Source organism: Mustelus asterias, chromosome 21 (genome assembly GCF_964213995.1).
Source record: "Mustelus asterias chromosome 21, sMusAst1.hap1.1, whole genome shotgun sequence".
Taxonomy (NCBI): Eukaryota; Metazoa; Chordata; class Chondrichthyes; order Carcharhiniformes; family Triakidae; genus Mustelus; species Mustelus asterias.
In genome coordinates this window covers 33,923,074-33,946,062 of record NC_135821.1, presented here as the reverse complement: position 1 = coordinate 33,946,062, position 22,989 = coordinate 33,923,074, and the positions used below count along the sequence as shown (strand labels likewise).

Sequence of the window (22,989 nt, the reverse complement as noted above, 5' to 3'; positions counted from 1 at the left end):
CAGGGGGTGGTGCAAGGTTGGGGTGCAGGGTGAAGAAAGTTTGCATGTGTAGAGGGATATGGTGGAGGGGGTGATCTATTTTTAATCCTTTGTAGCGGGGTGAACTTTAAAAAGGATGCCCCGATCTGGGGCAGTTTTTTTTTCAAATCAGCTGGACGCCACTTTTCTTGCCCACTGCAACACTTTGCATGTTTTACAGAAAATTCCATTTGGCTTCAGGCACTATGTTACTTGCCATGGTTCTTTGTCTGATAAGACCATTACATTTGCTCCTGTATCTCGTTTGAAATTGCTGATATGTGCATTGATACAAACTTTCCAGAATATGTCTCCGAGGTCTTCGAACTCATCCAGGAAACAGTTTTTTTGTTCTTCTTGAGATTCTTCAATTTCATTGAAAAGACCATAAGACGTAGGAGCAGAATTAGGCCACTCGGCCCATCGAGTCTGCTCCACCATTCAATCATGGCTGATATTTTTTTCATCCTCATTCTCCTGCCTTTTCCCCATAAGCCTGGCTAAAGGACTGGTCCAGGAGGGAGGGCTTCATTTTCCTAGATCAATGGGAAGTTTTCAGGAGAGGATGGCACCTGTACAAGTAGGACGGGTCACAACTAAGTTGGAAGGGCATGAATATCCTGGCTGGGAGTTTTGCTAGTGCAGTTCGGGGGGGTTTAAACTAGTATGGCAGGGGGGAGGAGATCAAAATATTAGGTCTACAAGTGTAGAGGCTGGGGACGAGCTTGGGGCTGGGACAAAGCTGGCAAAGAAGAAGGGCACTCTGGGGGAGGATGACCTCACTGGGCCTGGAGGTCTGGAGTGCTTATACTTCAATGCAAGGAGCATAGCAGGTAAGACAGATGAACTTAGGGCCTTAATGCTCACGAGGAACTTGGATGTGGTTGCGGTGACAGAGACTTGGTTGAAAGAGGGACAGGACTGGCAGCTGAATATTCCGGGGTACAAGTGTTTTAGGCGAGACAGAGGAGGGGCCAAAAGAGGTGGGGGAGTAGCAGTATTAGTTGGAGAGCATATTACAGCGGTGCAGAGGGAGGACAATTCAGAGGGGTCGTGTAACGAGTCACTCTGGGTGGAGCTTAGAAACAGGAAGGGCGCAGTCACTATGTTGGGGGTGTACTACAGGCCCCCCAACAGCCCAAGGGAAGTGGAAGAACGGATATGTCAGGAGATAAGAACATAAGAAATAGGAGCAGGAGTAGGCCATCTAGCCCCTCGAGCCTGCCCCGCCATTCAATAAGATCATGGCTGATCTGACGTGGATCAGTACCACTTACCCGCCTGATCCCCATAACCCTTAATTCCCTTACCGCTCAGGAATCCATCCATCCGCGCTTTAAACATATTCAGCGAGGTAGCCTCCACCACCTCAGTGGGCAGAGAATTCCAGAGATTCACCACCCTCTGGGAGAAGAAGTTCCTCCTCAACTCTGTCTTAAACCGACCCCCCTTTATTTTGAGGCTGTGTCCTCTAGTTTTAACTTCCTTACTAAGTGGAAAGAATCTCTCCGCCTCCACCCTATCCAGCCCCCGCATTATCTTATAAGTCTCCATAAGATCCCCCCTCATCCTTCTAAACTCCAACGAGTACAAACCCAATCTCCTCAGCCTCTCCTCATAATCCAAACCCCTCATCTCCGGTATCAACCTGGTGAACCTTCTCTGCACTCCCTCCAATGCCAATATATCCTTCCTCATATAAGGGGACCAACACTGCACACAGTATTCCAGCTGCGGCCTCACCAATGCCCTGTACAGGTGCATCAAGACATCCCTGCTTTTATATTCTATCCCCCTCGCAATATAGGCCAACATCCCATACTGGATAGGTGCAGGAAAAATAGGGTTGTTGTAGTGGGAGACTTCAATTTCCCTGGTATAGACTGGAAATCGCTGAGAGCAGGGACTCTGAATGGGGAGGAATTTGTAAAATGCGTACAGGAGGGTTCTTTGGAACAATATGTAGATAGCCCGACTAGAGAGGGGGCTATACTGGACCTCGTACTGGGGAATGAGCCCGGTCAGGTCTTCAAAGTTTCGGTAGGGGAGCATGTGGCAAATAGTGACCACAATTCTGTTAGCTTTAGGATAGTGATGGAAAAGGATGAGTGGTGTCCCAAGGGTAAGGTGTTGGATTGGGGGAAGGCTAACTTTAGTGGGATTAGGCAGAAATTGGCAGCTCTTGATTGGGAGAGGCTGTTTGAAGGTAAATCCACATCTGGCATGTGGGAGTCTTTTAAGGAACAGTTGTTAGGGCTACAGGACAGGCATGTGCCTGTTAAAAAGAAGGATAGGAAGGGTAGGATTCGAGAACCGTGGATAACCAGGGAAATTGAGGGACTGGTCAAAAAGAAAAGAGAGGCGTATGGTAGGTCCAGGCAGCTAAAAACGGAGGGAGCTCTGGAGGAGTACAAAGAAAGTAGGAAAGAACTCAAACGGGGAATTAGAAGAGCAAAAAGGGGTCACGAAATGTTCTTGGCAGACAGGATTAAGGAGAATCCCAAGGCATTTTATTCATACGTTAGGAACAAAAGGGTTGTCAGGGAAAAAATTGGACCTCTCAGGGACAAAAGTGGGGAATTATGCTTGGAGCCCAAAGAAGTAGGGGGAGATCCTAAATGAATACTTTGCGTCGGTATTCACAAAGGAGAGGGATGTGTTGAGTGGGAGTGTCTCGGAGGGGAGAAAATCTCCATTACAAAGGAGGAAGTGTTAGGTTTGTTAGAGAATTTAAAGACTGACAAATCCCCAGGGCCTGATGGAATCTATCCAAGGCTGCTCAGGGAGACGAGAGATGAAATCGCTGGGCCTCTGACGCAAATCTTTGTCTCGTCACTGGACGCAGGTGAGGTCCCAGAGGATTGGAGGATAGCTAATGTGGTCCCGTTATTTAAGAAGGGTAGGAAGGATAACCTGGGTAATTATAGGCCGGTGAGCTTGACGTCCGTGGTGGGGAAGTTGTTGGAGAAGATTCTTAGAGATAGGATGTATGCGCATTTAGAAAGGAATAAACTCATTAACGATAGTCAGCATGGTTTTGTGAGAGGGAGGTCATGCCTCACTAACCTGGTGGAGTTTTTTGACGAAGTGACCAAAATGGTTGACGAGGGAAGGGCCGTGGATGTCATCTATATGGACTTTAGTAAAGCGTTTGACAAAGTTTGACAAATGGTAGGCTGGTGAAAAAGGTTGGATCTCATGGGATAAAGGGGGAGGTGGCTAGATGGGTGGAGAACTGGCTTGGTCACAGAAGACAGAGGGTGGTAGTGGAAGGGTCTTTTTCCGGCTGGAGGCCTGTGACTAGTGGTGTTCCGCAGGGCTCTGTATTGGGACCTCTGCTGTTTGTGATTTATATAAATGATCTGGAAGAAGGTGTAACTGGGGTGATCAGTAAGTTTGCGGACGACACAAAATTGGCAGGACTTGCAGATAGTGAGGAGCATTGTCAGAAGCTACAGAAGGATATAGATAGGCTGGAAATTTGGGCAAAGAAATGGCAGGTGGAGTTCAATCCTGATAAATGCGAAGTGATGCATTTTGGTAGAAATAATGTAGGGAGGAGCTATACGATAAATGGCAGAACCATAAAGGGTGTAGATACGCAGAGGGACCTGGGTGTGCAAGTCCACAGATCCTTGAAGGTGACGTCACAGGTGGAGAAGGTGGTGAAGAAGGCATATGGCATGCTTGCCTTTATAGGACGGGGCATAGAGTATAAAAGTTGGGGTCTGATGTTGCAGATGTATAGAACGTTGGTTCGGCCGCATCTGGAATACTGCATCCAGTTCTGGTCGCCACACTACCAGAAGGACGTGGAGGCTTTGGAGAGAGTACAGAGGAGGTTTACCAGGATGTTACCTGGTATGGAGGGGCTTAGTTATGAGGAGAGATTGGGTAAACTGGGGTTGTTCTCCCTGGAAAGACGGAGGATGAGGGGAGACTTAATAGAGGTGTATAAAATTATGAAAGGCATAGATAGGGTGAACGGTGGGAAGCTTTTCCCCAGGTCGGTGGTGACGTTCACGAGGGGTCATAGGTTCAAGGTGAAGGGGGGGAGGTTTAACACAGATATCAGACGGACATATTTTACACAGAGGGTGGTGGGGGCCTGGAATGCGCTGCCAGACAAGGTGGTGAAGGCGGGCACACTGGGAACATTTAAGACTTATCTAGACAGCCATATGAACGGAGTGGGAATGGAGGGATACAAAAGAATGGTCTAGTTTGGACCAGGGAGCGGCGCGGGCTTGGAGGGCCGAAGGGCCTGTTCCTGTGCTGTATTGTTCTTTGTTAAGCCCTGATCCCCTTATTAATCAAGAACCTTTTTATCTCTATTGATGGCCATGTTTATGAAGACTTTCTCGTTATTTGCTATACTTAGATGTTTTAGTTTTGAACATCTTGCCAAAGCATCCAAATCTTTTGCAGTAAAAGCATTCTGCATTGCTTGTTAGAAACTGTTCACGCCTTGGGGACATTTTTGCACCATAGCGCTGGCATGGCTCGATGGCGTCTTACCTTTGCTCCATATGATGACTTCTGAAATTTCTTTGACATTATTTTATTAAACTACACCATCAATGGGGTTTTCTGTACCAAGGTTTTTCTTCACCTCTGAGTATGATCCTATTCTGTTTATGAACCTCTGTTTGCCTCACCAACTGTCTTGCTTTCTCCAAGGTTATGTTTTCCTTGGTCAAAGGTCAATGGGGAGTCAGAAGGTCAAATAGGGAGTCATCAATAACACCGAATGCAATATGGTCTAATATTAATTCTGCTTTTGTGGTCTCCATATTCACAACCTTCAGCCAATCCACACAATTCATTAATGAAAGCATCTACTGATTCTTCCACTTTTGTGGACCTTTTTGTCGAATTTGGCTCATACTAGAATCTGTTTGTTCATAGGGGTGGCATGGTGGCATGCACTGCTGCCTCACAGCTCCAGGGACTCAGGTTTGATTCCCGGCTTAGGTCATTCTCTGTGTGGAGTTGGCACATTCTCTCCATATCTGCGTGGGTTTTCTCCAGGTGCTCTGGTTTCCTCCCAGAATCCAAAGATGTGCGGCTTAGTGTCAGGGGGACTAGCTCGGGTAAATGTATGAGGTTATGGGAATAGGACCTAGGTGGAATTGTAGTCAATGCAGACTCAATAGGCCAAATGGCCTCCTTCTGCCCAGTAGGATTCTATGATTTTTATATTAAAATAATTATCAAATTTGTCTGATGTTTCATTAATACCTGTTTTTGCAGTAACATCACAATTATCCCAAGAGAGTAATGTATTGACTTGTTCAGCCTCAGACTTATAGAACATAGAAAAACTACAGCACAAACAGGCCCTTCGGCCCACAAATTGCGCCGGTCGTGTCCCTACCTACCTAGGCTTATAAATAGACTTACCTATAACCCTCAATCCTATTAAGTCCCATGTACTCATCCATAAATCTCTTAAAAGACCCTATAGAGTTTGCCTCCACCACCACTGACGGCAGCCGATTCCACTCACCCACCACCCTCTGAGTGAAAAACTTACCCCTGACATCTCCTCTGTACCTACTCCCCAGCACCTTAAACCTGTGTCCTCTCATAGCAACCATTTCAGCCCTGGGAAAAACCCTCTGAGAATCCACCCTATCTATACCTCTCAACATCTTGTAAACCTCTATCAGGTCACCTCTCATCCTTTGTCTCTCCAAGGAGAAAAGACCGAGCTCCCTCAACCTATCCTCATAAGGCATGCCACCCAATCCAGGCAGCATCCTTGTAAATCTCCTCTGCACCCTTTCTATGGCTTCCACATCCTTTCTGTAATGAGGCGACCAGAATTATTGCCCAATCCTGAAGCAATTCAGACTCAAAAATCTTTTTATCCAAAGTGCCCAATTTTGAGTTTGATCTGGTCCTTCCATATGGCCAAATCTCTCAGGTAATGTGAATTTGGAATCCATAGCTGCTCTAAGCATCTAGAAGGCTTGTCTAAATTTTTTTAAAAATTATGAATACCTGCTGCAGTCATTAACTCTTTTTGCCCTTTGCTGCTTAAACTTTATAGTTCTAAAACTACTTTTTGAAGTTACTATTGAAGTCTGTTCACTGCTTTCCTCCCAGTAGGAAATCATGTCTATTCAGTTAATTTTTTTTATTGCTGCCTTGCAGTTGCCAAGGATAATGGCAGCGACCTCAAACCCGGACTGGTGGGGTGTATGAAAACCCGTGCTCACTAAGAATGGAATCTGCCCAGTGGGTCTTGCTTATTGCATCATTAAATTGTAGATTTTTGTCCTTTTTAAAGGGCTTCTCACCACTCCTCTATCATCGCTAGGTTCTCATGTTGCTGGATTGGGTTTTTTTTTCATGGACCATCATGTCCTGTGGCGTGCCCCTTACTGAGTTGAACAGTTCATTTTCTGCCTCTCCTTGACTTTCTATCTACTATGGAGCTGTTTGGGAGAACTACAACTGCCCTACCAAAGTCTTCAGCTTTAAACACCCTTTCTCAAGTCAGACTTGCAAAATTCTTTGAAGTTGATTTTTAAAAAATTTTGGGTCCTTCACAGCTGCCACCACCATGGGCACCATGTTGTATGTTGGTTGTGATTGGGTAAGGAAGGATTGCTATGTCATGGTTTTGTAAGAACCACAACTGGTTTATTGGGTAAACAAAACTGCATACAGATGTACATGACTCTATGTTACTCAACTAGGAGGAAGGTGATTGCTTAGTGGTAATGTCACTGGACTAGTAATGCAGAGGCAGAGGTCCAGGCTAATGCTCTGGGGATATGGGTTCAAATCCTACGACAGAAGCTGGTGGAACTTAAATTCAATAAGTTAGTCTCATGTTGACCATAAAACCATTGTAGATTGTTGTAAAAATACATCTGGTTCACTAATGTCCTTTAAACTGCTGTCCTCACTGGGCTCACCTACCTGTGACTCCATAATCACAGCAATGTGGTTGACTCTTAAATGCCCTCTAAATAGCCACTCAGTTGTATCGAACCAAGACAAAGTCTACAAAAAGGAATACGCCTGGACAGACCACCTAGCATTAACCAAGGTATTGGAAATGACAATGGCACACCCAGCCCCATCAATGCTGCAAAGCCCTCCTGACTAACATAAAAGGGCTTATGCCAAAATTGGGAGAGCTGTTTTACAGACTAGTCAAGCAACAGCCAGACATAATCAGCCTAACAAAATCATATCTTACAGACAATGTTCCAGACATCAACATCATTATACCTGGGTTTGACCCTTCCCACCAACAGGACAGCACAGCAGAGGTGGTGGCTCAGTGGTATGTAATTGGAAGGGAATGGCCCTGGGAATGCGCAACATTGCCTCTGACCACATGAAGTCTTGTGACATCAAGTCAAGCATGGGCAAGGAAATCACCTGCTGGTTACAAATTACTGCCCCCCCCCCAAGCTGATGAATCAGTACACAGGACAGTTGGGATCGATATCAAAATCCAGCTGAAAGGAGACAAGACCCCAATAGAGGGCAGAAGATCAGCTCTCTCAGCAGTGTGAGCACCAGTACTTCAGGAGACTCAGGCTGTCATGGTACGTCAACTGCTGATATTTGAGGTCCTGAAATAAGATCCCTTTCCCAGTGGTATCCGTGGGCATGCATTGCCAGTGTTCATCAGCTTGTGCTCATAGAATCATTGAATCCCTACAGCACAGAAGAAGGCCATTCAGCCTATCGAGTCCACACTATCTGACAGAGTACTTTACAACACCAGGTTAAAGTCCAACAGGTTTATTTGGTAGCACAAGCCACAAGCTTTCAGAGCGCTGCTCCTTCATCAGTAATTCTCCCTAACCAATACAAGTTGGGACACTAAGGAGCAATTTAACATGGCCAATGGACCGAGCCTGCAAATCGTTGGACTGGAGAGGCAGATACTCCTTTCAGACTGCTCCTCTGACTTGTTGAGGTAGCTAGCTGCTTGTACACTCTGGCATCAGGATAATGACATCTTGTGCAGCCCTTTCCAGCACTCCCCCCTGCACCCCACCTCCCACAGTTCGCTCCTTTAGACACTGCCTGTAAGCATCCAGTCTCCTCTTCCTCCTAACAGAAGCTCCCACCAGTGGAACAGACAATCTCCACTATCAGAGAAACAGAATGTCTTGGAGACATCAACGAATCCAGAATTGAAGCCTAGCAATTCAAAGACTGAAGCTACAAAGAAATCCCTCCATTTAAAAAAAACACAGCCAAGATTCTCACTAATGATTAATTTCACATGGAGGAACGTGTATTGATACTGGGTGAGGACAGCTATGATGCTTTACATGGTTGAATAGTTTGCCATCACTCATGCTCAAATCTTGCATGCAAACAAAATACACCAGGAAAGTTGTTCCTGCTAATTGAGCTGATTTCAACAAATCAGTAGTTGAACTCAGAAACATTAATGATTTGAAGGTCTAATTTACAGCAATCAAAGTCTCTGCAGAAAAATAAATTGTTGAATGTGAAATTCTGTAGGGGTTCATAGAAATCATAGAAACCCTACAGTGCGGAAGGAGGCCATTCAGCCCATCGAGTCTGCACCGACCACAATCCCACCCAGGCCCTATCCCCACATATTTACTTGCTAATCCCTCTAACCTACGTATCCCAGGACTCTAAGGGGCAATTTTTAACCTGGCCAATCAACCTAACCCGCACATCTTTGGACTGTGGGAGGAAACCAGAGTACCCGGAGGAAACCCACACAGACACGAGGAGAATGTGCAAACTCCACACAGACAGTGACCCGAGCTGGGAATCGAACCTGGGACCCTGGAGCTGTGAAGCAGCAGTGCTAACCACTGTGCTACCAGTTCTACCAGTTAACTAAGTTTGGTGGGAGACTATCTGAAAAACAAACATAAGTTATCCAAGTTATCCAAGAATTTTTTTAGAGAGAAAAATAAGTAGATGGGCCTTCACTTCCATGCTCCCTTTAAAAGGTTTTTGGGAAGTTATTGCCATGTAACAATGTTATTTTCAAAGCTAGGTGAGATTGGGTGGCATAATTAATTGCAATGTTCCTCTCGGCCTTTTGGCTAAGATCAAGTGAAGTATGGTCGGCAGCCCATGGTCGGCCGCACTTGGCTGAGGTCATTAGGTTACACTGAAGCTTCATATGTTTCATATGAAGCAATTTTTTAAAGCGGCATCTCGGCCTTTTGGCTAAGATGCAAATGAGCTCAAGTCTTGGAGGAGGAACCTCCCCCTTCTCCAATCAGCTTGGCTCATGTAGATCAGGCCCAGGACAGGGTGGTTTGGTCGCTCGCCCTGTCTTGTCAGCCTGGATCTGAAATGTCTCAACTTGTTGAGACTCTGAATTGGATTTGATTTGATTGAATTGGAAAAGTATTTTTAAAAAGTTCCTTTACCATTCGGATCTAATTTCAAACACGACCTAGGCTGGTGAGATAAAAAAAACTCCTCCCACTGCCTATTGGGAAGTAAAAAAATGAAGAAGATATTGCTAACCACAATTAACAAATGCTGATGTACCAGTAGTGATTTTACTGTTAAAGTCAAAGAGATCTTATAGAGGTCTATGAGGGGTGATCTTATAGAGGTCTATAAAATAATGAGGGGCATAGATCTGCTAGATAGTCAATATCTTTTCCCAAAGGTAGGGGAGTCTAAAACCAGAAGGCACAGGTTTAAGGTGAGAGGGGAGAGATACAAAACTGTCCAGAGGGGCAATTTTTTTCCCACACGGAGGGTGGTGAGTGTCTGGAACAAGCTGCCAGAGGTCGTAATAGAAGTGGGTACAATTTTGTCTTTTAAAAAACATTTAGACAGTTACATGAGTAAGATGGTATAGAGGGATATGGCCAAATGCAGGCAATTGGGACGAGCTTTGGGGTTTTTTAAAAAAAGGGCAGTGTGGACAAGTTGGGCCAAAGGGCCTGTTCCCATGCTGTAAACCTCTATGTCTATGAGTCTATGACTCTGTCCCAGTGAACTTGGTTTCAAGTCCAACTCCAGTGTTGACAGGCAAACTGGACTCTTTTCTGGATGAGATGTTAGAATTTACTAAAACTCTATCTGTTGTACAATGGGTTAATTGAATAATTATGATAATGAATAATGTAGATCATGGGCCTGACCTTAATGTTCCGCAGTCCGGTGTGCGCCGAACCCGAATGCACGTAAAATCGTGTGAAATGAGCCTCAATGTCATCACGCATGCAATATTGAGGTTTGCGGGCACATTTGTGGACAATTAAAGGGCCAAATAAGGCCATTAAAATGTCTGCACCAGCATTTTATATTCCAGTGTGATTTCACGCTCATTGCACGTGCAAAGCGAGAAGGTGGACCTTTCTTATGATGTAATCCAACGGAGGGATTAAAGGGGTCCAGAGCATCGATAGTGTTAGTAGTGGGGAATTTGGGACACAGTTTGCTGGTGGCTGAATGAAACGAAACAGCTTTGTCTCTGTTTGTAGTTTCAGTCTTGGAATTGCTAGCCTTTAGTTCTGGACTTAGTGATGTCTCTAACGTTTATACCATATGAACCTTCCAGACAGCTTTCTGTTTCTCGGATAGCGGAGATTTTCTGTTCCAATTGTGGGAGCTTCTGTTAAGAGGGAAAGGAGGCCAGACATTCACAGATTGCATCCAAGGGAGCAACTGTGGGGGGTGAGGTGCAGGCACAGGGGTTGTAGAGCCAGGAGGGAATGCTGGAAGAGGCCATTGAAGATGCTGTTATCCTGGTGTCAGAGTGTACAGGCAGTGAACCAGCTATTTACAGGGGTCAGTGGAGGAGTCTACGTACAGTATCACAATCTGTTGTCCACAGATGTCAAGATGGCCATGGCATTTATTCATTAACGGATGAACAAGGCCAGCCAAGCTGAGAAAGCCAGAGGCTTCTTTGCGATTTCAGGATTCCCTTCTCTCCAGAGTACTATCGGTTGCACTCGTGATCGAGGTGCTGGTGGGTGACGGGAGTGTTTCATGAATAGGATGGGCTTCCACCCCGTGAATGTGCAGATAGTTTGTAAAGACTAGATGCAGATTCTGGAGGTGTATCCAAGGTACCCTGGCAGGTCCCATGATGCATACCTGCTCCATAGACAGCAATTGATAACGCCAGTAATTGATCAGAAGATGATCCTAGGGAATAACACAGTGAGAACATAGAGCCAGAGTCCTTGAACCTTCAGGGAGACAGGGATACCACGGAGGCCCTGATTCAATGCATCTTTGCCTAGGCTGCCAAGGCACTGCTTCCACCTCATGTTGGGGGCACCAACTCCTTATCAGACAATTACAGTTTTTTCACTGTATTCGCTGCTCCCATTGTGATCTCTTCTACATTTGGGAGATTAAAGGCAGACGGGGTGACTGCTTTGAGGAACCCAGGCGTAAAGGAAAAGGTGATGGAGTGGCACTGCTGGTTAAAGAGGAAATTAACACAATAGTGAGAAAGGAGATTTTGCTTTCTGACAACGTGGAGTCTGTATGGTTAGTTGAGAAATACCAAGGGACAAAAAACATTAGTGGGTGTCATATATAGGCTTTGCTCAACCCAAAAGCATGACCTCAATCTCCCTGTTACCCTACCATTTCAACTCAGCACCTTGCTGTCATACTCACACGTCCATCCTAGGTCTGCTGCAATGCTCCAATGAAGCCCAACGCAAGTTGGAGGAGCAACATTTCATTTTTTGGTTCAGGTATGTTACAGCCCTCAGGAGACAACACTCAGTTCAAAAAATTTAGATGGTAACCTTTCGCCTTCACCTTAATCCATTTTTATATCCCATGCATTTTTTGTCTCAATGCAAACCCCACCGCCCCTTCTCCACCCTCCCTCACTCCCTCCAGGCCATACCACCCCACTCCCTCTAGGCCATCTGTCTCTCATTAATTTTGCTACACCTTTTTGATTTAATTTATCATTGTCACATGTATTAGTATGCAGTGAAAAGTATTGTTTCTTGTGTGCTATTACAGACATACCATTCATAGAGAAGGAGAGAGTGCTGAATGTAGTGCTAACAGTCATAGCTAATGTGTAGAGAAAGACCAACTTAGTGTGAGGTAGGTCCATTCAAAAGTCTGATGGCAGCAGGGAAGAAGCTGTTCTTGAATTGGTTGGTACGTGACCTCAGACTCCTGTATCTTTTTCCTGACGGGAGAAGATGGAAGAGAGTTTGTCGGGGGTGCGAGGGGTCCTTAATTATGCTGACTGCTTTACCGAGGCAGTGGAAAGTGTAGACAGTCAATGGATGGGAGGCTGGTTTGTGTGATGGACTGGGCTTCATTCACGACCCTTTGTAGTTTCTTGCGGTCTTGGGCAGAGCAGGACATGTATCAAGCTGTGATACAACCAGAAAGAATACTTTGTGGTGCATCTGTAAAAATTGGTAAGAGTTGTAGCAGACATGCCAAATTTCCTCAGTCTTCTGAGAAAGTAGAGGCGTTGGTAGACTTTCGTAACTATAGTGTCAGCATAGGGGGACCAGGACAGGTTGTTGGTGATCTGGACACCTAAAAACTTAAAGCTCGCGACCATTTCGCATCAGTTCACCAGATTCTCTATCTCATTCTTGTACTGTCTCACCATTGTTTGAGATCCAACCCACTACAGTGGTGTCTAGTAATCTCTGCCAGCTCTCATTAATCACTGTTTCAACCCTCCTATACAGTATAATAGCCAACAAATTTTCTCTCTTTAAAGTTCTGAAAGAATCAAACAGACTTGAAATGTTAATTGTTTTCTCCCCCTACAGATGCTGCCCCATCTGCTGAGTTTTCCAGCATTCTGTTTTTGTTTGCAATAACCCATTCCATTGAATCCAAAGTCCACTCAGTACCTCTGCAATAATGATTACAACCTCTCCCATTGAGTAGGAGACACTGGTGTGCCCTGCACATATAAAACAAGTTAAGCATATTCTGGTCATGAAACAAAAGCAAAATTCCCGCCTCATTCATCTGAACTCCAGCGAAAACAATCCTAACCTCGTCAATCTCTCCTTATACATCAGTCCCGCCATCCCCAGAATCAGTTTCGTAAGCCTTTGCTGCACTCCCTGAAGAGCGAGAACATCCTTCCTCGGAAAAGGAAACCAAAACTGTACACAATACTCCAGGTGTGACCTCACCAAGGCCCTGTATAATTGCAACAACACATCTCTGCTCCTGTACTCGAAGCCTCTCACAATGAAGGCCAACATGCCATTTGCCTTCTTTACCGCCTGCTGCACCTGTATGCTTACTTTCAGTGACTGGTGCACAAGGACACCCAGGTCCCACTGCACACTCCCCTCTCCCAATTTACAGCCATTCAGGTAGTAATCTGCCTTCTTGTTTTTGCTTCCAAAGTGAATAACCTCACATTTATCCAAATTTTACTGCATCTGCCATTGATTAGCCCACTCACCCAACCAACCTGTTCAGATCATTCTGAAGGATCTCTGCATCCTCATCACAGTTTACCCTCCCACCCAACTTCGTATCATCTGCAAACTTTGAGATGTTACATTTTGTTCCCTCATCCAAATCATTAATATATATTGTGAATAGCTGGGGTCTCAGCACTGATCCCTGTTCCACCCCACTAGTTACTGCCTACCAATTTGAAAAGCACCCATTAATTCCTGCTCCTTGTTTCCTCTCTGCCAACCAGTTTTCTATCCATCTCTTCCTTCAATCTCATGCACTTTAATCTTGCACAATAATCTCTTATGTGGGACTTTGTCAAACGCTTTCTGAAAGTCCAAATACACCACATCAACTCTACTAGTTACATCTTTGAAGAATTCCAACAGATCTGTCAAGCATGATTTCCCCTTCATAAATCCATGCTGACTCTGTCTGATTCTGCCAGTGCATTCTAAATGCTCTGTTATAAATTCCTTGACAATCGATTTGCGAATTTTCCCGACTACCGATTTTAAGCTTGCTGGTCTATAATTCCCTGTTTTCTCTCTACCTCCCTTTTTGAATATTGGAGTGACATTAGCTACCCTCCAATCTGCAGGGATTGTTCCAGAGTCTATAGCATCCTGGAAGGTGACCACCAATGCATCCACTATTTCTAGAGCCAATTCCTTAAGTACTCTGAGATGTAGATTATCAGGCTCTGGGGATTAATCTGCCTTCAATGTCATCAATTTTCCAAGCACCATTTCTCTACTAATATTGATCTCCATCAGTTCTTCTCTCTCACTAAATCTTGAATTCTCCAACATTTCTGGCATCTGATTTGTGTTCTCTTTCGTGAAGATGAAATTCAGTTGCTCAGCCATTTCTTTGTCCCCTATTATACATTCTCCCATTTCTGTCTGTAGAGGACCTACATTTATCTTCACCAATCTTTTTCTCTTCACGTACCTATAGAAACTCTTAGTGCCAGTCTTTCTGTTCCCTGCAAGCTTACTCTTGTACTGATTTTCCCCTTCTTAATCAATCCCTTTGTCCTTCTTTGCTGAATTCTAAACTGCTCTAAATCCTCAGACTTATTATATTTCTTGGCCAATCTGTATGCTTCTTGCTTAGATCGAATACTCTCTCTAATTCCCTTTGTAAACGATGGATTGGCCCTCTTACCCATTTTGCTTTTGTGCCAGACAGGAATAAACAGTTGCTGCAGTTCCCCAATGAGTTCCTTGAATGTTTGCCATTGCCTATCCAGTGTCACCCCTTTAAGTATCTCTCCCCAATGTATCAATGCCAACTCACGCCTCATATCCTCATAGTTTCCTTTATTAAGATTCAGCACCCTCGTCACTCATTCCCCAAGGGGTCAGCCAGATTGGCAATGATTCCCTCTCATTACGCAGTACCCAGTCTAAGATGACCTGCTCTGTAGTTGGTTTCTCCACATATTGGTCAAGAAAACTATCCCATATACATTCCAGGAATTCCTCCTCTACGGCATTGTGGTAATTTGATTTGCCCAATCTATATGCAGATTAAAATCACTCATGATCACTGATATTCCCTTATCACATGCATCTCTAATTTTGTGTTTAATGCCATTCGCAACATCACCACCTCAATTTGGGGGCCTATATATGACACCCACTAATGTTTTTTGTCCCTTGGTATTTCTCAACTAACCATACAGACTCCACGTTGTCAGAAAGCAAAATCTCCTTTCTCACTATTGTGTTAATTTCCTCTTTAACCAGCAGTGCCACTCCATCACCTTTTCCTTTACGCCTGTCCTTCCTAAATAATGAATACTCTGGGACATTAAATTCACATCCCTGGTCACCCTGCAGCCATTCTCCCTAATCCCAATTATATCGTATCCTTTTATATCTATCTGCACAATTAGTTCATCCACTTTATTGCAAATGTTCCGCGCATTAAGGCACAGAGCCTTTAAGCTTGTCTTTTTAACATTGTTTGCCTTGCTCCCAATATTTTTCTCCATAGCCCTGTTTGAACTTTGTCCTTGGTTTTTCTGCCTATCACTTTTCTTATTCCCTTTTCTACCTTTTGTTTTTGTCCTTGCTCCCTCCTTCTCTGACTCCTTACATAGGTTCCCATCCCCTGGCATAATAGTTTAAACCCTCCCCAACCACTCTAGGAAACAGTTCCCCTAGGATATCAGTCCCAGTCCTGCCCAGGTATAATCCGTCCAATTCATACAGGTTCCACCACCCACAGAACCAATCCCAATGGCCTAGTAATTTGAAACCCTCCCCCTACACCATCTCTTCAGGCACGTATTCATCCGATATATCCTGTCATTTCTACTCTGACTAGCACGTGGCACTGGTGATAATCCAGAGATCACTCCCTTTGAGGTCCGATTTCTTAACTTTCTTCCTAGCTCCCAGTATTCTGCTTTTAGGACCTCATTCTTTTTTTAACCTATGTCGTTTGTACCGATGTGTACCACGACCATTGGCTGTTCAGCCTCCCCCTCCAGAATGTCCTGCACCCGCCCCAAGACATCCTTGACCCTAGCACCAGGGAGGCAACATACCATCCTAGAGTCTCGTTTGCAGCCACAGAAATGCCTGTTTATTCCCTTTACAGTTGAACCCCCTATAACTATTGCACTGGCACATGTTTTACCCCTCCCCTCTGCAGCAGAACCAACCGTGGTGCAACGAGTTTGGCTGCTCCTGTTTTCCCCAGAGAGGTCATTCCCCTCAACAGTATCCAAAGTGGAATATCTGTTTTGCAGGGGAATAATGTGGAATGATGCAGGGGAATGGCCATAGGAGATTCCTACACTACCTGCCTACCTTGCTCTGTCTAGTGGTCACCCATTCTCTCCCTGCCTGCGGAGTCAGAGCTTAGAACATATAGCAGTACAGCACAGAACAAGCCCTTCAGCCCACGATGTTGTACCGAGCTTTATCTGAAACCAAGATCAAGCTATCCCACTCCCTATCATCCTGGTGTGCTCCATGTGCCTATCCAATAACCGCTTAAATGTTCCTAAAGTGTCTGACTCCACTATCACTGCAGGCAGTCCATTCCACACCCCAACCACTCTCTGCGTAAAGAACCTACCTCTGATATCCTTCCTATATCTCCCACCTTGAACCCTATAGTTATGCCCCCTTGTAATAGCTCCATCCACCCGAGGAAATAGTCTTTGAACGTTCACTCTATCTATCCCCTTCATCATTTTATAAACTTCTATTAAGTCTCCCCTCAGCCTCCTCCGCTCCAGAGAGAACAGCCCTAGCTCCCTCAACCTTTCCTCATAAGATCTACCCTCCAAACCAGGCAGCATCCTGGTAAATCTCCTCTGCACTCTTTCCAGCGCTTCCACATCCTTCTTATAGTGAGGTGACCAGAGCTGCACACAATATTCCAAATGTGGTCTCACCAAGGTCCTGTACAGTTGCAGCATAACCCCACGGCTCTTAAACTCCAACCCCCTGTTAATAAAAGCTAACACACTATAGGCCTTCTTCACAGCTCTATCCACTTGAGTGGCAACCTTTAGAGATCTGTGGATATGAACCCCAAGATCTCTCTGTTCCTCCACAGTCTTCAGAACCCTACCTTTGACCCTGTAATCCACATTTAAATTAGTCCTACCAAAATGAATCACCTCACATTTATCAGGGTTAAACTCCATTTGCCATTTTTCAGCCCAGCTTTGCATCCTATCTATGTCTCTTTGCAGCCTACAACAGCCCTCCACCTCATCCACTACTCCACCAATCTTGGTGTCATCAGCAAATTTACTGATCCACCCTTCAGCCCCCTCCTCTGAGTCATTAATAAAAATCACAAAAAATTAATAACAAAAATCACAAAAAAGCTTGCGGTGTGACCACCTCTCTTTACGTGCTATCCACGATAGTCTCTGACTCGCGGATGCTCCAGTGTCTCCCCACCGCTCCAGTTTTGAAACTCGAGCTTCCAGGAACCGTAGCTGGAGACACTTCCTGCACAGATGCTGACCCAGGGAACTGGAACTGTCCCCAGCCTGCCACATGGAACAAGAGGAACAAACCATGGCTCAGAGTTATCCTGTAATGTCTCACCCCTTTAACTTAAACTTTTGAAAGATGTTTTCTTTCATATTATATCCAATTCTCTAAGGTCCTTCTTTCCTGCTCCTTGTTACTGCCGAATACAACCTTTACAAACTATAAACCACAGAAATTACACGGAAACACTGTTGTGCCAATGCCAAGAGAAAAAAAGAAAAGAAAAAACTACTTACCAGTCACCAGCCAATCACTTACCTGGTGGCTGTGATGGCACAGTTCAATTTCCTTCTACTTCTCACTTGCCCTCGAGTCTCCCTCACAGGTCCTCCTCTCCCAAAGATGAGCACCTCTTTCCCCTCAGCACTGAATTCCTACACAGCTCCAAATTCCCAATGCCCTCACTCTGGCTGAAATCTCACTCCGGCTGCAATCTCTCTCCCACTGGCATGCGCAGGCTCAGTGACAGGGACAATCATGTGATAGAGACCCTGTGTAGCAGAAGGAAGCATGTGTACTTATGTGAAAGATATCTACTCGATCTTGTAAACTATCTTGCGTATAGTCTTAATAAATCAGTTGGAAGTAACCCTGCAGAGTTAGACCACAGACCTTGAGATAATATAGGCCATACAAGCACATGTGAGTCACTATTTATCCTCTCAGGTGTGCATAAAAGATCCAGTAGCACTTTTCTAAGTGTAAATGGGTCCCAGCCAACAATTAACCCTCATCCAACATATAATTCTTTGGACATTCACCTCATCACTACTTTGCTTTGCTCCCTGCAAATCGGCTACCATGTTTCCTTACATTATAATGGTGACTATAGAGTCAAAAGTATGTAATTTAGAATGAACATGAAACTCGAAACACAAGTTCTTTCTTATATTGGAGCATTGTAAAGACAATTTTGGAGGGAGCTTTACTGCAGCTGATCTACACTATATTCTACCATTGTGGTGCTCGGTAAAAGCCAAAAATACTTCATTCCCATAATAGTACTTTATCTTGAATTAATCCAAATTTCACAAATCTATTTTCAGTTTTTAATAGGATTTAGAGTAAGATTATGAATACTTTTTTGAACATCCAGCACATTGCACACTGATATTTTGTGCGTTTGTGAATATGTTTGACCTCCTAAAGGAGGTTTGTGAGGGATTACAAGGATTGACAATCCTGAACTTCCTCCTTGAACACCTCCCCAAAGAGCACATCAGTCTCATGCTACAAATCCCACGGATGAATTTCCCATGGTCTCATGAATTTTATATGGAATATTTAATAATATAGATCCTCATTGCTCCTCTCACTAATAAGAATACCAGTTGTGTTTTAAAATACTACAATCAAAATATAAATAATCAAAATGTGTTTCTCAGCAATGTTCCAACTGCTTATAGGTACATAAGCAATTAACTTCCTGATAAGTTAGACTTAAAACCTGAAAGTAATTTCCTCACTATTATTTTTGAATGCATTTCAGAGACAGATGACTCATCCTATTACATCATCGGAGCTGTGCTTTACCGGACGCTGGGTCTCATCTTACCTGTTGCAAAGTAAGTGGGTACTGTTTACATTCCACGAACCATTAGATGAATCATTGATAGTCCTGACCAACGGTGGCACCAGATAAACATCATAGTTACTTCCAATATCAATAGTAAAAAGGTTTGTCAGATATCAGTCATAGTTAGAATGTGCCATATGTTTATAAAGTCACCATAGTCCCAGATGACCATAGGCTGCTCTCCCCTTTGAAGATCACCACACCTCAGGCAAGGGGCAAGGTTGAGAAGATGGGGCCTTCATGAATAACCTAGTTCATGCGGGAATTGAACCCATGCTGTTGACATTGTTCTGCATCAGGAACCAGCTATCCAACCTACAGAGCTAACCAACTCCCATGTGTTTAATACCCTGCAATTCTTACAAAAATATGTATTGCATATGACAATATCTAAAATGCCTCCAGTTCTTAAACAATGTTGATGGTGTGATGGAAGTTCTGAGTGCTGGAAACATATTCATGACTGCTGTCTGTATTTGGAGTAGATTTTAAATGCTTACAAATTTCAGCATTAACAAGAGCAAACTACTTCCTAAATGTGGAATTAGAGATTGGCAAGGGTCATATAACAGGTTGTCACAGTTCAGGTGCAGCAGGAAAGCAAAGAAACAAGGAAAGATTTTGGCTGCAGAGAGTGTGAATGGAGGTAGATGGATAGATTGGCTAGAGATGGGAGAAACTGAAGGCATAGAGAAAATCAGATTGAAGATAGCAAGGTAAAACACTAGAGATGAGAAACAGTTAGCAGTTAGAGATAAAGATAGAAAGGCTTGAATATTGGAAAGGGTGTGGAAAATACACCACTGTTTATTTCAAGTCAGAAATTTGATTTATTTTTCAGCTCATTAAACTGTTAAGTTCCTCTGGGCTTCATGCCAAGTGGATTTTTCAAGCCTTGTTAGTTTTCTTCAATACGTGTAAGAAGATAAAGGGAGTAGAGAACACTATATCAGTGTGCAAGCACCAGCTGACATTTAAACAGAAAGTGGAGCTGATCACATAACATAAGACAACTAAAGCCATGAATATTTCCTGAACAGTCAAGCTTTGCTTATTTACTTATAAATGCTGGACTCTAACTCAACTAATTTATCTTGTGGTAAGATGTTGCAGCATGTTATGGTGCTATGCAAATGCAAGTACTTATTTCATGTAGTGCTCTATCAATACAATGATTTATTTTTCATGAGGTATTCTGAAGAACAACTTGTTCATGAAATGTTAATCGAAGGTTGTCTTCACCTTTTCTGAAGAAGTTGTGTTTATTCACTTATGCCAACACCATTTAATTGCATGTGCTTTTTATACTTGCCCAGACGATACGCAAGGCTGGAATTTAATATCCATCCCTAATCACCCTTGAGAAGGTGGTGAGCCACCTTTTTGAGCCGCTATTAGTGGTACACCCCAAGTGCTGTTATGGAGGGAGGTCCAGGATTTTAACCCAGTAGAAATGAAAGAACAGCAAAGAAGTTCCAAGTCACTATCGTGTGTGGTTTGGAGGGGAACTTTTAGGTGGTAGTATTGCCATGCTTCTCATACATCTGCTGCCCTATCCTTCTGGATGGTAAAGATCACAATTTGCTCTCAAAGCTGTAAAAGGAGGATTGATGAGTTGCTGCAATGCATTTTATCGATGAAACATACAGCCTCCAATGTGTACCAGTGGTGGAGAGAGTGAATATTTAATGTGATGAATGAGGTGCCAATCCAGTGGGTTGCTTTATCCTGGATGGTGTAGAGCCTTTTGAGAACTCTTGGAGCTGCACCAATCCAGGCAAATATGGGAAACAGGAAAGTGGAGTTGAGGCCACAATTAGATCAGGCAGGATCTTATTGAATGCAGCAGCTGGCTCGAGGAATTCTAATTTTTGTGTTCTTGTGCATGATCCATCACATTCCAGCCTTGTAGAAGTGAGGTGAGAGTCACTATCCTTGAAGTCAAGTCTGCATTTTACTGAATGTGGTATCAAGGAGCCCTAGCAAAACTGAAGTCAATGTGAATTGGTGGGGGGTCTCTTCGCTGGTTGGAATTGTACCTAGCACAAAGGAAGGTGGTTGTGGTGTTAGGAGGTCAGTCATCTCAGCTCCATGATATCATTGCAGGAGTTCCTCAGGATAGTGTCCTTGGCCCAACCATCTTCAGCTGATCCATCAATGACCTTCTTTCCATCTTGAGATCAGAAGTGGGGATGTTCGCTACTAATTACACAAAGTTCAGCACTCCTCAGACACTGAAGCAGTCCAAATGCAGCAAGACATGGACAATATCCATGCTTGGGCTGAGAAGAGGCAAGTAACAATTGTGCCACAAAAGCGTCAAGCAATGACCATCTCCAACAAGAGAGAATTTAACCATTGCTCCTTGATATTATGTAGTATTACCATTGCTGAATTCCTCCATGATCAACGTCCTGGGGGTTACCCAGAAACTTAACTACATTAGCCATATAAATACTGTACCTACAAGAGCAGGTCAGAAGCTAGGAATAAAAGCAAATTACTGTGGATGCTGGAATTTGAAACCAAAAGAGAAAATGCTGGAAAATCTCAGCAGGTCTGGCAGCATCTGTAAGGAGGGAAAAGAGCTGACGTTTCGAGTCCAGATGACCCTTTGTCAAAGCTTTGACCACCACAAGTGCTCGCCCATCCTCACCTGCTTCCTGTTTCTACTCGGTCAGCTGACTACCATAGCAATGATGCCATTGGTTACCTTGTCTACCTGGTCAGCTGACCCTCACAACCTGTTATTATTGGTTCCATTACAGCAGATTCCCCTTTTTCTTTTCTTTCAAATTAATTTCAGGTAACCATCCTCCAATATTCTCAACAAATTTCCTGTACCCACACCCCTTTTAGTAAAACAACTGGATAATTATGGATTTTCACCAAGCCAGTTTAGCTTTGAAACTTTCTTGTTTTCCAGCATTTGTTTAATGCTGATCAAATCAATTCTCAGTCACTTTTCTGTTACACTATTTGTAGAGTGAACATTGTCCCATAAAGATTGCTTGCCCACGTAACACTGAATTGGTACCTTGTTTTCCGACATTGCCTTAAAAATATTTCAGTAGGTGTGTCAGACAAATATATCCCCATATCCACCACTTCCAGTAACGCTAGGGTTTCAGCCGCCAATGTACTTATGACTACCCTTTTTATTTTCTTTGCTTCCCAGGCCAAGGGGCAGCATTTTCCTTTCATACTGACCAAGAATATAATGAAACTGGCACTGCTTGAGTGTCCATCTGGTAGATTGGCATGTGAAGCATCACTAAACGCAACTAACTTCATGGGCGGGATTTTCCAGCCGCGTTTGCTCTGAAACCAGAAAATCCAACCCAAGGTCAATGGACCTTTCTATGGTCTGCTCCTCGCCTACTACGATTCCCATGGCGGATGGAATGGGAAAATTCGCCCCCATGTCTCTGGTTCTCCCTGTGCCAGGAATTTAATTACACATCACCTAGTTTCAGCTTTTTTCACGTTTTATTTGCCTGCAAGATCTCTCAATCTGAAGTACGTCTCAAAATATCACTTAGTTCTGGAATATTATAACTCTTATGCGGTCTTGTCTGCGTGCATGACTTCTCCTATCATACTCATCAAAAATTCGGTTTCTTTTTGTTGACCAGTTCCTATTTTTTTTAATTGACCTTTCTCTGGTTATGGGAATAGGATCAATGCTGTCCAGATATCCCTGTTGATTCATTGTTACCTTGGATTTGCTTTGTCATATCAAGACCGAGATATTGAAAAGCACCAGCAGTTTGACTCCCTACTTTAAATTCCATCTTTAACCTGTTAATTACCTCTTTTTAAATTCATCTGTGCCACCCCATAGGAAGTCAACATCATGAAAACTTCTGCCAATTTTCCTTCAGACTTCCAGTAGAACATTGCAGCATCTGCTTTTAACTGGACACGGCCAGTCTTCGGTAGTACGGA

General features: G+C 43.9%; 1 protein-coding gene across 1 annotated transcript in view; it reads left to right on the top strand.

The window, feature by feature from the left end:
- The window catches only part of LOC144509533 (adhesion G protein-coupled receptor B2-like), a 962,811-nt gene that overhangs the window by 543,228 nt on the left and 396,594 nt on the right, over positions 1-22,989 (top strand). Inside the window, exon 14 of the mRNA XM_078238437.1 lies at positions 18,955-19,030. Coding sequence (XP_078094563.1) covers positions 18,955-19,030 — 76 coding nt within the window. The remainder of the gene's footprint in view (positions 1-18,954; positions 19,031-22,989) is intronic.